Consider the following 15815-nt stretch of genomic DNA (forward strand, 5'->3'; position numbering starts at 1 on the left):
CTCTCTCTCTCTCTCTCTCTCTCTCTCTCTCTCTCTCTCTCTCTCTCTGTGTGTGTGTGTGTGTGTATGTTTTGTTTTGTTTTGAGACAAGATTTCTCTGGGTAGCACTGCCTGAAGCTGGAACTTGCTCTGTAGATCAGGGTGGCCTCAAACTCAGAGATCCACCTGCCTCTGCCTCCCAAGAACTGGGATGTTTCCTGGCAGTCAGGCCAAGATGCTTCAGTTCTTACAGTCGTGCAGGTATACAGCGGTGACCATGCGCAGGGCAGGGGGAGGAACTAGAAACCTCAGAAAGCTTCCTTCCTGGGTGACATAGTGGAAGGTTTGACCTAAGGGAAAGGACATCAGCTGAAGGCAGCACGAAGAGAGAGCAAGTTGGCTTCTTCACGTTAGCTCCATTCACTGTTAGAAGCACAAGACTCCTACCACTGTCAGTTAAAAAGAATGAAATATGAAAGGAGTACTCAAGTCCCCAGATTATTCATAGACCTCAGACAGGTTTGGGATATAAACTCATAATTAGTTGCACCACTGAGGCTGCACCAAGCTGAGAAATAACACAGAAAGGAGCCCTTGCAGATGCCTCTTCCACAGGAAGACAGTGAAGAACACGGCAGGAGGCAGCATCCTCATCCACCCTGTGGCTGCAGTGAATGCTGAGAGTGTGACGTAAGACATGCAGAGAACTTTAAAGCACCTCCGACGTACTCCTCCAGGGAGATGTATGCTGAGGCTCTGCAGACCCACACTGCAGAACTGTTCAAAACGTGAAAAACTGGCTTTATGTCTTTTGACATCAGTTCTTACTTAGTTAATACATTTTTGCTGCCCGCTTGTCTCTTCACTTGTATGAACAGAATAAATGTACTAGTTACTCGGCTAGGATATTCTCTTGTAAGGAGCTTGCTTGCATACATGTTACTGTTAATAAATTATGTAACGGTAAGCACCCTACATGAGTATAAATAAATAAACCTCCGTGAGTATGGCTCTGAATGCTGTCCGTCCTGAACACTGCAGAATTACTGAGTTAGAAATCATGTGCACTTTTGATAGGTCCTGTGACAGTGCCCTCCAGGACATCCGAACAGCCTGTTCTTTCCCACACCCACGCTGGAACACAGCTTTTTCCTGCATCTTCACTAACACGAGATACTATCAGACTCTTTGAAGTTTGTTTTTTGTGCGTGTTGAAAGCTGAAGTACTGTTTTAATTGCCATTTTGAATTTAGGCATACCTTTGTTCATATGCGTTTGTATTAGTTTATTAATGTCTTTTACTAATTTTGCTATTCTTAAAATTGGTGGAAATGACAGGAATAAAGAACATAGTCCTGCATGTGCTTTTTTTTTTTACTTTTTAAAATTTTATTATTTACAGTTTATTTATTTGGTATCCCAGCTATAGCCCCCTCACCCATCCCCTCCCAATCCCACCCTCCCTCCCTCTTCTTCTATGCCCCTCCCCCAGTCCAATGATAGGGGAGGTTTTCCTCCCCGTCCATCTGACCATAGTCTATCAGGTCTCATCAAGACTGGCTTCTTTGTCTTCCTCTGAGGCCTGGCAAGGCTGCTCTCTCCTCAGGTAGAGGTGATCCAAGAGCCAGCCCATGAGTTCATATCAGAGATGGTCCCTGGTCCTATTATTGGGGAACCGTCTTGGATACTGAGCTGCCATGGGCTACGTATATGCAGGGGTTCTAAATTATGTCCATGCATAGTCCTTGTTTGCAGTATCAGTCTCAGAAAAGACCCCTGTACCCATATTTTTTGGTTCTGTTGCTCTCCTTGTGGAGCTCCTGTTCCCTCCAAGACTTTCTATCTCTCCCTCAAGATTGCCTGCACTTTGCCCAAAGTTGGGCTATGCATCTCAGCATATGTTTTGATACCCTGCTGGGTGAAGTCTTTCAGAGGTCTTCTGAGATAGGCTCCTGTCCTGTTTCCTGTTTTCTCCTTCTTCTGATGTACATCTCATTTGCCTTTCTGAGTGAAGATTGAGCATCTTACCCAGGGTCCTCCTTCTTGCTTAGCTTCCTTAGATGTACAGATTTTAGTATGTTTATCCTATATTATATGTCTAATATCCACTTATAAGTGAGTATACCATGTGTGTGTCTTTCTGCTTCTGGGAAATGCAAATCAAAATGACCCTGAGATTTTACCTTATACCCATCAGAATGGCTAAGATCAAAAACTCAAGTGACAATACATGCTGGAGAGGATATGGAGAAAGAGGACCCCTCCTCCATTTCTGGTGGGGATATAAACTTGTACAACCACTTTGGAAATCAATCTGGCACTTTCTCAGACAAATAGGAATAAGGCTACCTCAAGACCCAGCTGTACAACTCCTAGGCATATATCCAAAAAATGCTCAAGTATACAACAGGGACATTTGCTCAACCATTTTATAGCAGCTTTATTTGTAATAGCCAGAAGCTGGAAGCAATTCAGATGTCCCTCAACTGAGGAATGGATACAAAAATTGTGGTACATTTACACAATGGAATACTACCCAGCAATTAAAAACAAAGAAACCATGAAATCTACATGTTAAAATATTGTTTTCTCATTGTATAGCTTTTGTGTGTGAGTGTGTGTGTGAGTGTTGAGTCTGTATGTTCCCATGTGCATGTGGAAGCCAGAGGTTTATATTAACTGTCTTCCTTGAACTTTCTCCACCAGATATATTTATGGTATATATGTACACACACACACACACACACACATATATATATTTAACAGTTTGCCTGCATGTATATCTCTGCAACACCTGCATGCCTGGTGTCTGTGGAAGGCAAAAGGCAGCAATGGTAATGGATCCCCTGGAACAAGAGTTGCAGACCACTGAGATACTCTGTGGATGCTGGGAATTGAATGTGGGTCCACTGGAAGAGGACCAGGTGCTCTTTATGAGTTTACCATCTCTAGTAAACCTCGCCCTGGCTCTGCATGTTCCCTCCTCTCTTTGAGCATGCTCAGGACAACCTTGATTTGTGACTTACTCCTACTAGTGCCTGGTGACTTTGGCATACCTCGTCACCCAGCATGGCCCAGCCTATGTTAATTGTTTTGGTAAATAAAGCTTTGCCTTCATTTGTGTAGATGCCGTCTTTACCGACCAGTGTTTTCCTCTCTTGTGAGGCTGCCTGTGTAGAAACAAACTGATGGGTTTGAGAATAGACTATGATGCTGTCACAAGGTGTTTGGTTCTTGAGGGTTTCTGGAGGGCAGAAACCTAACTGGCTCCCTAACTGGTGGCCCTACTGGGAATGGTAGAACCTTTGTGAGGGAGCTTTAACCAGGGGAGGTCAGGTAACTGGGGACATGTCCCTTAAAGGGACACTGGACCCTTTGCCTCTCTGCCTCTCTGTCGCTTTCTCCCATGGACTGCAGCCTTTGAAAGTATGAAATCAACTTTCCTCCATAAGTTGATGATTTCAGGTAATTTATCTCACAGCAATAGAATAACACACATGGACTTTTGTTTTTACATAAAAAGCTTCTGAAAGCATATACACATTTAATTTTAAGTTGTATTTATCTATGTATATATGAGTGTTCTGTCTTCCTGTACAGCTGCGTGACAGAAGGCAACTGTGTCACCCACAAAGCCCTCCTCAATGTGGGTGACCACTTCTGGAGCTTTCTCCCCAACTTGCAAGAAACCTCGCCAAAGAAAACCATACTTGGCAGTTGTTTAACACCTTTAAAACTTTGGGTACGGGGTTATGAATCTTCTCACTCCCTGCATTTCTAGAAGTTTTGGTGGCTTCTGAAGTCTAAGGAGCTGCCTTGCTTCAGTTTACTGGACTTTAAAGCATGTCTGAAAACAGTACATAGAAATTTCCAGTAATATGTTGGAGACACACGGTTCTAAATAGTCCAAGTAGTTGCTAAAAATTTCGACCAAGATCTCATGTACACAAGAGAATATTTAGGCAGCTATGAATCATTACATTGGATTAAGAACCAGGTATTCATTTTTATCCGATAATTCTTTTTTTTTTTGAGGGACCAGGATTTTTATTATATTTTATTTTCATTTTTTTATTTGTTCACTTTGTATCTCAGCTGCAGCCCCCTCCTCTATAATTCTTGTTGAAGATAAATTCTTGGTGTGTAGCCTAGGCTGTCTTAAAATTGTGATCCTCTCGCCTCAGCCTCCAAAGTTCTGGAATTACAGAATTTTTCCTATGTTTCAGAACCTGAGAAACCATGTCTACACTCTTAAGAGCTGCAGATGTCATTGTCCTGTCTGCAGAACTTTAAGACGGCAGAGAAACGTTGCCCTGGCGCAATGTTGGGGAAGCTGAAGTGTCGTTTTTTGAGCTCACATTCAGTTTCTTGGTTAACCACAAGAGATTTTCAGGGGAGGGTTAGAATTTTCTGTGTGGTTTTGATGCTGTGATTCCTTAACGGGAAGGAAAGTGAGCTGCAAGAAAAGGAAAAAAAAAAAAAAGTCATAGAAAACAGTGGAGTAACTGGTGCAGAAGGTGACCTGTGAAAGAGTGTGTTATGGTTTATACTGTGGGAGAGCATTTGGTTGAGAATATGAGTACTTTAAATGTATTCATCTGACAGTTAGGAATCACCCCACTCACTTTGGGGAGGCGCTGTGTTTTTAAGTGTCATTTGACTTCATTTGGAATGTTCGTTTTGAGCAGTTTGAAAGGGGAAGAAGTCGGTGCCGTTTTCATAAGAACCATGGATCTTTCTTTCAGAGTTTGTTTGTACTGTTGGTGAGGGGAGAATCTGGGCCTAGCCACACTTACATTTGAAGTTCAGCGCTGCCTGCATCTTGAGAGCCTCCTGTGTAGGTCATCTGTGAAGTAGGATGCATGCTTCCCTCATAGACACTGCCATGAAGACTAGATGATGGAAATGATGCTGTTTTTGTGATGCCCTTGTCCTAGCACTGTCCTTGGGCTTTCATTACTACATTCTGAACCTAGACGGTGAGAAAGTGCTTACTGAGCACTGCTCTACTGAAACTTTTGTGCCTTCCGTAGACTTCCTGTGTATCAGCCCATTTTGATAAATCAGGACAGGAGACAAGGAAATGGGGGTGGGGGGGAAGTGTGCTCAGGATGTAGTTCGTGGTAACCTTTGCCTAGCAGACTAAGATGTACAAGGACCTGGATTGGATTTCCAGCAACACATACATGCCAAAAAACAACAACTGGTATCCATTACAAAGATCCTTTGCTTCAAAAATGAAAGGTGTTTAATCAATTGCACAGTTAATTTTTTTTGTTTTCTACAACAAAATCTCAGACAAAAGCAAGGAAGCAGAATTTATTTTGCTTTATTAGCTTTGAGCACATAGTTCCTCCTGGTGAAGAAGACGAGGTGGTAGGAGGCTGAGCAGCTCTTCACATTGCACCTGTGGTCAGAGAGTAGCTGGGCTCAGTTCGCTCTCTCCTTTTTATTCAGGCTTACACTTCAGCCTGTACAACTGTAGCATGTACACTCACAGCCGTGAAGCATCTCGGAGCTCAACCACAAACAGGCAAGGCTTTGTCTCCCCATGATTACTGATTCTCTTAGGTTCACCCTCTGAGTTTACCATCACACCGGGGCAGCCAGATAAACTGGCACCTGCTATTAGAGACAGAGCTTTGGTATAGTCATGTTTTTTTTTTGCTTTTTTTACTTTTTCAAGAGAAGTGAGGAAATCCCTGGTGAAAGATAACTAAGGCTTGTGGGGAAGAAGGTTGGAGAAACTGAAGCAAATTTGGTAGCTATTTCAGAGGTAGAATATATTTCAGAGGTAATAACATAATATTACCACATTTGAGTCAGGCCTAAGGGAAGGGGAGCTATTGGACCACCATAAGACAGACTTATGGGCTTAAGGTTCCTTTGGATATCTAGGTTTGGATACTCAGAGAACATGTAGAGTTTTGGGTCAATGACCAAAAATGAAGTTTTGAGTCGAACTTTTGTTTTTCAAATAAAGTGTTTTAATGGTTTTTAAACCATTGAGTTTAGCACAGGAGTGCCAAATTGAGATGTGAAGGGGCCAGAAAGCAAAATCCCCCAAAGTGTGAATACTAAAGGACTTGGTGTGCCTGGCGTATGTTAAAGTTTACTGAACGTGGGAACGAAGGTGGGTACATAGCCTGTGGAGGTTAGAGGACAATATGTGGGAGTCTGTCCCATCTACCATACATATGTGCTGGGGGTAGAAGAGCTTGGGAAGTCAGGCTTACTGGAGCCATCTAGCTGGCACTAGGCCATTTTTAATGTAAAGAAAGAACATTTTCTGTTAGATATCGTGGGTTAAGCTGACAAAATGCACTGTATTGAAATGGGGATATAGGAAAAAACAAAAAACAGAACAGCTAATTTTTGGAGAAATTGTCTAATGTAGACGTTTACGGAGAGAGCTCAATTTTAAGAGTACCCTGGGCTAAATGTGAGGAAAATGTGTAGGAAAAAAAATAATCTCAAGACTAAAGATAGTTGACCTTTAAATACTTTCTCATTACTGGTTCCTACTGTAATTCTGGTATGTAGGTGGCTCTCAGCAGATACGCAGGAATACAAGAATTCTTTCAGTTTTACTCACTTAGTCTTCACCCTACATAATTTGGCTGTTAAGGCCTTTCAGTACCAGGGAGGGGCATAAATTCAGTTCAGCAATTTTGCAGTTAAATAGCAAATACTTCTAGAGTCTTCTTACAAAACAGTTCACAAGCTACACTTTCCCATTTGCAAGCTCTGGGCCTTGTACTACTTAAAGCACTTTGTGAAGGTTTTAAATGTACTTAAATGTCTTAAGGTATGTGCTTACTGGAGTTCTGTCCATTTTTATTATATTTTGGCTCTGTTGATTGTTCTTGTCCCTCTCCTTTTACCCACCCTTTTCAGCATCTGACAACACTATTTGTGCTATTATTATTATTATTATTATTATTATTATTATTGTTGTTGTTGTTGTTTGTTGTCAACTTGACACAAACTAGAGTCACCAGAGAGAGGGAAACTGGGCTGAGGAACTGGCTCCTTTGAGTTGGCGTGTGGAACATCTGTGGAAAATTCTCTTCATTGATCATTGATACGGGTGTTGTTACCCATGGGAAGGTGCTACCAGGTTTCCTAGCAAAATAAGCCGAGCAAGCTGGGGGTGCATGCCAGCAAACAGCATTCCTCCTTGGTCTTTGCTTCTGTTCCTGCCTGGTGGTTCCTGCTTTGGCTTCCCTTGATGTGGAATGTAATCATAAGCCCAACAAACCCTTTCTCTTCTAAGTTGCTTTTGGTCAGAAAGCTTTATCAGAACAACACAGAAAGCAAATTAGGAAAATATTCTACTCTGTTCTTATAGACAATCAACTTTTTAAAATCTCACACAAATAGGCTGTTTCAGTTTAAATTTGCATTTAAATTCTTGTGCTTGACATTTTACTTAACATAATTTTCTCTACACTTATGTGTTTTAACATTTTTGAGTCTAGAAGGAGAGGGAGAGAAAGGCCATTTATGGAAAAGGAAGAATGACCTTTTGTAAGGATAAATCACCTGTAGGAGAAACATAGGCCATGTGATAGTTTTGTGGCCATTTTGGCTCAGGCATGATGTAAGGCATGCTGATCTGTTTCCCTGGGGAGAGGACTTTCTACAATCAATTCATTCTCAGTGTTTTGGGGAGGCTCACTGTTTAGTTAAACAATTTCAGGAACTCAAATAGTGTTTGCTCAAAATAAGGTTTCTATTTTATTGTTGTATTCTAGACCACTTCAAGAGTATATGTGTGTATATTTGTATGTCCATATTTTTCATTAGTATATCAGTTTTCTTTCTGTGATAAATATATTGGAGCAAGAACTTGAAAGAGGAAGGAGTTATTTTGCCTCAGTTTTGAGAGGTTTCTCTGCCTCCATTGTTTCTGGATCCGTCAGGAAGAACATCGTAATAGAAAAATATGTTTGAATGAATTTGCTCACTTATTCGTAGTCAGAAAACAGAAATAGAAAGGGATTAAGGATAAAGTTTATATTACCAGATATATTGTCAAAGCTCACCCTTGGTAACGTATTTACTCTGGCAAGGCTACGCCTGCCTAAACAGCACTACCAACTGGAGACCAAATATCTAAATCCCTGAGACTATGGGGGGTATTTATCGTTCACATCACCATAAGTATAACCAGTTGAATGCTCTTTTCCATTGGCAAAGCCTGTAACTTGCCTAGTCACAGGTTCTTGAACCTTGATAATGATAGCAGGTACAGGCCTCATTTTGAGGAGTGGTCCTTAAATCTTGTCATGGTTACTCCCATGATATTTGTGCCACTCTTGTACTAGTTGGTATATCTTGCTAGGCCAGTCATTGATTTAGCTAGCAGCTTCCACAGCTAGAGCACATTGGTTTCTTTCATCCTCCAGTAGCTTGCACAACATCTTCAGCATCATGAAAGCTGGCCAGTAAAGGTGAAGCTTACAGGTCAATTGCAGCTTGATTTTTTTTTTTCACATTCCATGACTCAAATATCTGATGTCTTTAACAAGAGGGTTTTACTGTCAAGTTCTGGACAAAGAACACTGGTAATAGGATGTCATATTTGAGGGTCTATGTGATCTCACTGGCCAACAACTCCAATAGAATAGCCCATTTCTAACACAGACCAACATCCTCCTAAACAGAAAAACAAAGAAAAATCATTTCTACCTAAATCAAGAATAAAACAAGGACATCCACTCCCCCCGCTTCTGTTCAACAGTACTTGATGCCAAGTAAAAGATAAGAGATAGATACAGAAAAGAAAGGAAGAAGTCAGAGTATCTTTATTTGCAAATCATATCATTCTCAGACATAAAGGGCCTTACAGCCTCTGCCAGAAAACTACACTTGATTAACACATTCAGCAGTGTAGCAGGATACAAAATTAAAACAAAAAATCTGTAGTCTTTCTGTATATTGATGATTAAACCCACTGAGAAAAATCTTGGGGAAACAATATCATTAACATTAACCTAAAATATCTTGGAATAAATCTAACCAAGGAAGTGAACAACTTGTACAATGAAAATTTTGTACAAGGCACTGAAAAAAGAAATTGAAGAAGATGCCAGAAAATAGTTCCACATTCATGGTTTAGTAGGGTGAATACTGTGAAAATGGCCATCCTATCAAAAGCAATCTACAAAATTATCGTAATTCCCATTAAAATTCTAACTCAGTTATTCACAAAAACTGAAAAAAAATATCCTAAATTTTATATGGAAACTCAAAAGACCCAGGATAGTCAAAACAGTTCTCCATGGTTTTATGGAGATGGAGAGGGACAGAAGATAATATAACGTTAGTTCAATTTTTCAAACATGGCTGTAACTGCCAAGGCTATGTGCCTACTGAGCAGTTAAATCAGTTCTTCGATCTGACCGTGCCAGTGTGTGTCCTAGCATTTGGAGTATTCTCAGTAGCTCTTTCGTCTGTCATTTAGCTATCAATAATTAAAGGAGACAGATATGAAAGACGCAGGCTTTTGTGATTCTGTTAAAGTTGCAAGGAAACTTTTCTTAAGCTTTGCCTGTAAAGGAAAGTAGGGAAGAGAACCAGATCTGTATTACAGAAGAGCCATTCTTCAATTGAATGAAGGGCATTAAGTATCTGTTAGACTGTAGGCCACTGCTGGTTATTTAAATGGTTTGTTTACAGGTTATTTTTAAAAGGTAAATAGATATATTTGTATATGTTGAGTTTACCTACAAATGTAACATTTAAAATAATTCCTTGTTCTTCTGTGATGAGCAGAACAGTCCACAGTACCAGTAGAAAAAAATATCACATTGGAAAGGCCTTCTGACCTGGAACTCACATGTCAGTTCACAACGACTGAGAATTTGAATTCAGTGAATGTGTCTTGGAAAAAAGGTGATGAGCTCCTTGAGAATACTGATGTCTTCAATACAACTAAAATGGGAAAGACCTTGTACAGTCAGTACAGGTATGTGCATAATAAGGTATACACTGCCAGCCACAGTCTGTTAACTACCTTTGTACCTATCTTTAAATAGTTTATTCCCTTTGCAGTCATTTGAATATTCTGCTAATAGTCTACTTTTCATGTTTACAAAAGTTATTTTAGTTTTAAAATTTTGATCAATGGCTGTCTTCATTTTTATTAAATATTTTTGAGAAATAAGCTTGTATTAATAACTCTTAATTATCTCTAGGTTCATCATTTTTAATAGCAACCAGTTGGGAAATTATTCTTGTTTCTTTGGAAAAAAGGGACACAGAGGAACATTTAATATCAAAGGTCAGTATTTATAAATTCAGAACTATGTTCTTAGTTTCTCATGTCCCCAGGGTTTTAGGTAATTATTATAGTAATAAATGTAGATTAGCTGCAAGAAAATCATTTGCTTTTCATTGGTCCCAAGTCCCTTGACCATGGTTTTGACTTTCCCTATTCACCCCTTATTTTTACCATCGGTTTTTTTGTTTTTGTTTTTTTTTTTTTTTCTCTTAGTTTAAAATACAGACTTTAGTTCAAAAGGCCAGCTGCCAAGATTTTCATAAATCCTGTATATGTCTTAAATTTATTTATTAATTTATCCCTCTAAACTTCAAGATTTGAGAACAGTCATCTAGATTAGGTTCTGAGTTCCTGCATTCCCAGGTTAAGAGATTTAAGTTTTGGTATTACCTTCAAGGAAATCCAACATTTTGTGGTTAGATTAGTAAACAACAGTTTGCTGGTTTTTGGTAAATGGAGTCTGTTGTCATAGCAGTTGCTTAAGGCTTTGTTTGTGTCACACTAATTTGCCAGTGATCTAGTCTGTTATGTTTTCTCTAACAGTTCTGAAGCCTGATAACATGGATGTTGTGCAAATCCATAGCAGAATGGTCTGCTTCGTCTCTGTTTGATTTCTGATTGGTCCAGTCCACTCCCATGTCCCTCGAAAGTCCCCTGTGTACTCAGACTGCAGACTTCTGTTTAGTTTAGTTTAGTTTTTTGTTTTGTTTTGTTTTGTTTTGTTTTAATTATTGCAACTCGGAAATTATAATGCATCCTTGAAATAATTCACTTTGGCCTTTCCAGTTGCAGAAACTAGTGTCATACTTGGAAAACATTACATGTGCTTTCTGTTCAGCTTCTTTCCTCTGTTGCCTGATGTAACTTGTACAACAACAGTTATGGTGTACTTTCCTGCTTCCCTTCCTTCCTTCATTTCTTTCCTTTTCTTTTTTCTATTTTGCCTTTCTCCTATTCCCCTTCTCTTTTATTCTTTCTTTCATTTTTTTCTTCCTATTCCCTCCACCTGCCTACGTCCTTCCTACCCCAGCCCACCTTTTCTCTTCATTCCAGTGAACAAAGAACAAAAACGTAGACACGTCCACTAATGTATTTTAGGGTTGTCTTTTCTAGTTTTGTGAAGAATGACGTTGGAAATGCGATAATCATTGTGTTGAGTCTGTAGACTATTTTGCTCATGAAGCTACTTTCCCAACTTTAATTCTGCTGGTCCATGATGGTCATCTCCCATCACCTAGGCTGTTCTTTCATTTCCTGGCAGCGTCTACCGCTTTTCAGTGTGAAGAAAGGTTTTGTACCTCCTTAGGTTACTTCTGGGTTTTTGTTTCTTGTTTTTTTAAGGCTGTTGTGAGTGAGGCTGTTGTAGGGATTTGTTATTGGCATGTGAAAAGCTACTAATTTTGTATGTTGGCTTTTGTATCTGCTCTTTTGTTCAAGGTATTGAGCAGATCTAAGTTTTCTAGTGGAGTCTACACGGTCTATTACGTCCACCCCCCACCAACTTTGTGTCTCCTTTGTGTCTTTTTCTTCTCTTGTTTCTTCTACTGTCTTCCATTTCTGTACTTAATAGACACCTTTGTTTCACCTGATTTTTAGTGCAGATGCATTTTCCGTTTCCCAATACTGAGAGGCTTTAGAATAATAAAGGACTCGGGTATATGTTGTTTTCGTTATGGTGAGGTATGTGTCCCGTGTTTATAGTTTCTTCATGGTTCTTATCACAAAGGGTACTAAACTTTGCCTCCAGCTGAGGTCCAAATGCAGAGTTAGGTCAAAAATGAGGGAAAGTGGAACATTTACAGTATAAAAGCAGAAGACAGGCATGTGCCGCCACGCTTGCTCACCTTCATCACAAGTTTTAATCATTTTTCAGGGCTGCAAAAATCTGTTGCATATTTACTTTTAAAATTTGCTTGAGGCAGTTTAATTCAACTCATTTGTTTTTAATGCCCACTTAGCATTAATGTAACTTTTAAGGATGTACTATGTCCTGAAGATATTTACAAAATTAATAATTTGGGTTCTTCTAGAGAATCCTTGCTAAAAGTAATCCTCTGTAGTTACATTTAAAATTGATTATTGCTTGGAGAAATAATTTTGAGTAGAATTCAAAGGCATTTGTCCCACAATTTATTTTATAATTATTACTTTATTAGGTCTGTTAAGCTTATGTAATAGTGTATATTTTTATAAATATCATTTATACTGCTTGCTTATTGTTCTTCCTAGGGAGAAAGATCTTTGTTTATCACTATTACAAATGAATACGGATTAAAAAGCTAGTTTCATCCTCTGATGTCAATTGAGTGAGATTTTCTTTTTTCTCCATTTTATTTTACTTTTGCCATAAACTGCATGAGTCAAGCCCAGCTTCTGAGCATAAGCCTTTGGAACAATTTACCCTGCTTCTGCTTTTAGGGGAGCTGACTGATGTGTCATTGTGACATGTTACTGATGAGTATGATGGAAACATTATTTTCTGCTGACTCATTGTGCCTGCCTAGATGACAGCCAGAGCAGGAGAGTAGAAGTTCAGCTGCTAACATGCGGGGAATCATGTGCCACCCACAAATGGTGACATGAGTGTTAATTAATGGTGGGTCAAATGTTATCAGAGAGAAAAAAAAAAACTTCTAATATTGCTTAATATCAAAAGTCTCATAATAAGCTGGGTAGTTGTGGTGTATACCTTTAATCCCAGCACTTGGGGTTCAGAGTTTGAGGCCAGCCTGGTCAACAGAGTGAGCTCTAGGACAGCCAAAGCTACACAGAGAAACCTTGTCTCAAAAATCAAAAACAAGTGGGGCTAGAGAGATGGCTCAGTGGTTAAAAGCACTGCCTGGAAAAATGAAAATAGACCCATATTTATCACCCTGCACAAAACTAAAGTCCAAGTGGATCAAGGACCTCAACATAAAACCAGATACTCTACATCAGCTGGAAAAAAAAGTGGGAAACAGCCTAGAACTCATTGGCACAGGAGACAACTTCCTGAACAGAACACCAACAGCACAGGCTCTAAGAGCAACAATCAATAAATGGGACCTCATGAAACTGAAAAGCTTCTGTAAAGCAAAAGACACTGTCATCAAAACAAATAGACAGCCTACAGATTGGGAAAGAATCTTCACCAACCCTTTATCTGACAGAGGGCTAATATCAAGTATATATAAAGAACTAAAGAAGCAGAAAAGCAACAAACCAAGTAATCCACTTAAAAAATGGGGAACAGAGCTAAACAGAGAATTCTCGAAAGAGGAACATCGAATGGCAGAGAAACACTTAAAGAAATGCTCAACCTCATTAGCCATTAGGGAAATGCAAATCAAAACGACCCTGAGATTTCACCTTACACCCATCAGAATGGCCAAGATGAAAAACTCAAGTGATAGCACATGCTGGAGAGGTTGTGGAGAAAAGGGAACCCTCCTCCATTGCTGGTGGGAATGTAAACTGGTTCAACCACTCTGGAAGTCAATCTGGCGCTTTCTCAGACAACTAGGAGTAGTGCTACCTCAAGACCCAGCTATACCACTCCTAGGTATATACCCAAAATTTGCTCAAGTACACAACAAGGACATTTGTTCAACCATGTTCGTAGCAGCTTTATTTGTAATAGCCAGAACTTGGAAACAACCCAGATGTCCATCAACGGAGGAATGGATACAGAAATTGTGGTATTTTTACACAATGGAATACTACTCAGCAATCAAAAAGGAGGAAATCATGAAATTTGCAGGCAAGTGGTGGGATCTAGAAAAGATCATTCTGAGTGAAGTATCCCAGAAGGAGAAAGACAAACTTGGTATATACTCGCTTATATAGACCTACAAGACATGATAAACATAATGAAATCTACACACCTAAAGAAGATAATCAAGAAAGTGGACACAGGCGAAGGTGATTAATCCTCATTTAGAAAGACAAATGGGATGTGCCTTGAACTTATGACAGGAGTCTACCACAAAAGGCATCTGAAAGACTCTACCTAGCAGTGTTTCAAAGCAGACACTAAGACTCATAACCAAACCCTCGGCAGAGTGCAGGGAATCATATGAAAGAAGGGAAGTTAGTATGATATGGAAAGGATAGGAGCTCTACAAGGACCAAATATATCTGGGCACAGGGTCTTTTCTGAGACTGAAACTCAACCAAGGACCATCTATGGATATAACCTAGAACTTCTGCTCGGATGTGGCCTGTGGTAGCTCAGTAACCAAGTAGTTTTCCAAAGTAAGGGGGACACGTACTATTTCTAACAGGATCTCAAGGGCAGGCTGTTTGACACCTCCCCCCAGGGGAGGAGCAGTCTGTTAGGCCACAGAGGAGGACTTTGCAGCCAGCCCTGAAGATACCTGATAAAACAGGGACAGATGAAAGGGGAGGAGGTCCTCCCCTATCAGGGGACTTGGAAAGGGGCAGGGAGGAGACCAGGGAGGGAGTGTGGGGTTGGGGAGGGAATGAGGGAGCGGGATACAGCTGGGACACGGAGTTAAGAAAATGTAACTAAAAAGAAAAAATAAAATTAAAAAAAAAAAAAAAAAAAAAAAAAAGCACTGCCTGTTCTTCCAAAGGTTCAATTCCTGGCACCCACGTGGCAGCTCACAATTGTCTGTAACTCTAGTTCCAGAGGATCCATATGTCCAGACAAATAAATATTTAAGTAAATAAATAAATAATTTACAAATAATTACAAATAAATAAATTTAAAAATATAACATAATAGAAAATGCAAAAATTTAATGGTGAGAATTTGTTAATATAGAATGTATTGAGCTCTAGATCAGTCATCATCTGTCTCTCCTGAGAACTTTCCTGATGTGAAGGTGTGGGAAGTAGCCTAATAGAGCCACCATAATTGTCTTAGCTGCCTTTACTTCATATAATATCTAATATCTAATTGCCCTTGAAATGAGCATTACCTTCAGCCACTGTTCTAGGCTGTGTATGTGCAAGTACAGAGCTTTAGGAAAGGCTTCTTGTTTAACCAGGCTCTAACTCTCTGCTAGATCTGCAAAATGTTAGCCTAGGAGACAGTCAAGACAGAGAGGAGAATGAGAGAAAGGGATTATGTTTCAGGGGTTCGGCTTTTCTGCCTCCGCATTGTCACCCAATGTCCTATATGTGGCCTGCAGCCTTACCCTAGTGTTCAGATGGATCGGGTTAAGAGCACAGTCATGATGCCTTACCCAGCCCTTACAGAATACCCAGTTTCTTCGAAAGCCCCTTCTCACTACCTGTCATATGTCTGGAACATCTCCTTCTCAGAGCTTTACTAGACAATAAAGTTTCTCCTCCCCCCCCCCCCCAACCAAACATTTACTTCTCCACTTTTGATTTTTAGTTTACGGAGGCATCAGTCTTTTGGTCATGTTTCAACACATAATTTCCTGCTAACAGCGTGACCTAATCTTGAGAAAGAAGCATGCTGTGCTGGTTAGTTTTATGTTGATTTGACAAAAGCTAGCGTCATTTTGGAAGAAGGAACCTCAATTGAGAAAATGCCCCTATCAGATTGGCCTCTGGTGCATTTTCTTGATGGTTGGCT

General features: G+C 39.8%; 1 protein-coding gene across 1 annotated transcript in view; it reads left to right on the top strand.

Annotated features, from left to right (window-relative positions):
* Emb (embigin) overlaps positions 1 to 15815 on the top strand; it is a 41019-nt gene that overhangs the window by 14148 nt on the left and 11056 nt on the right. The window contains exons 3-4 of the mRNA XM_055603583.1: positions 9760 to 9952; positions 10182 to 10267. Coding sequence (XP_055459558.1) covers positions 9760 to 9952; positions 10182 to 10267 — 279 coding nt within the window. The remainder of the gene's footprint in view (positions 1 to 9759; positions 9953 to 10181; positions 10268 to 15815) is intronic.

Source organism: Psammomys obesus, unplaced genomic scaffold (assembly GCF_907164565.1).
Source record: "Psammomys obesus unplaced genomic scaffold, mPsaObe1.curated_primary_1811, whole genome shotgun sequence".
Taxonomy (NCBI): domain Eukaryota; kingdom Metazoa; phylum Chordata; class Mammalia; order Rodentia; family Muridae; genus Psammomys; species Psammomys obesus.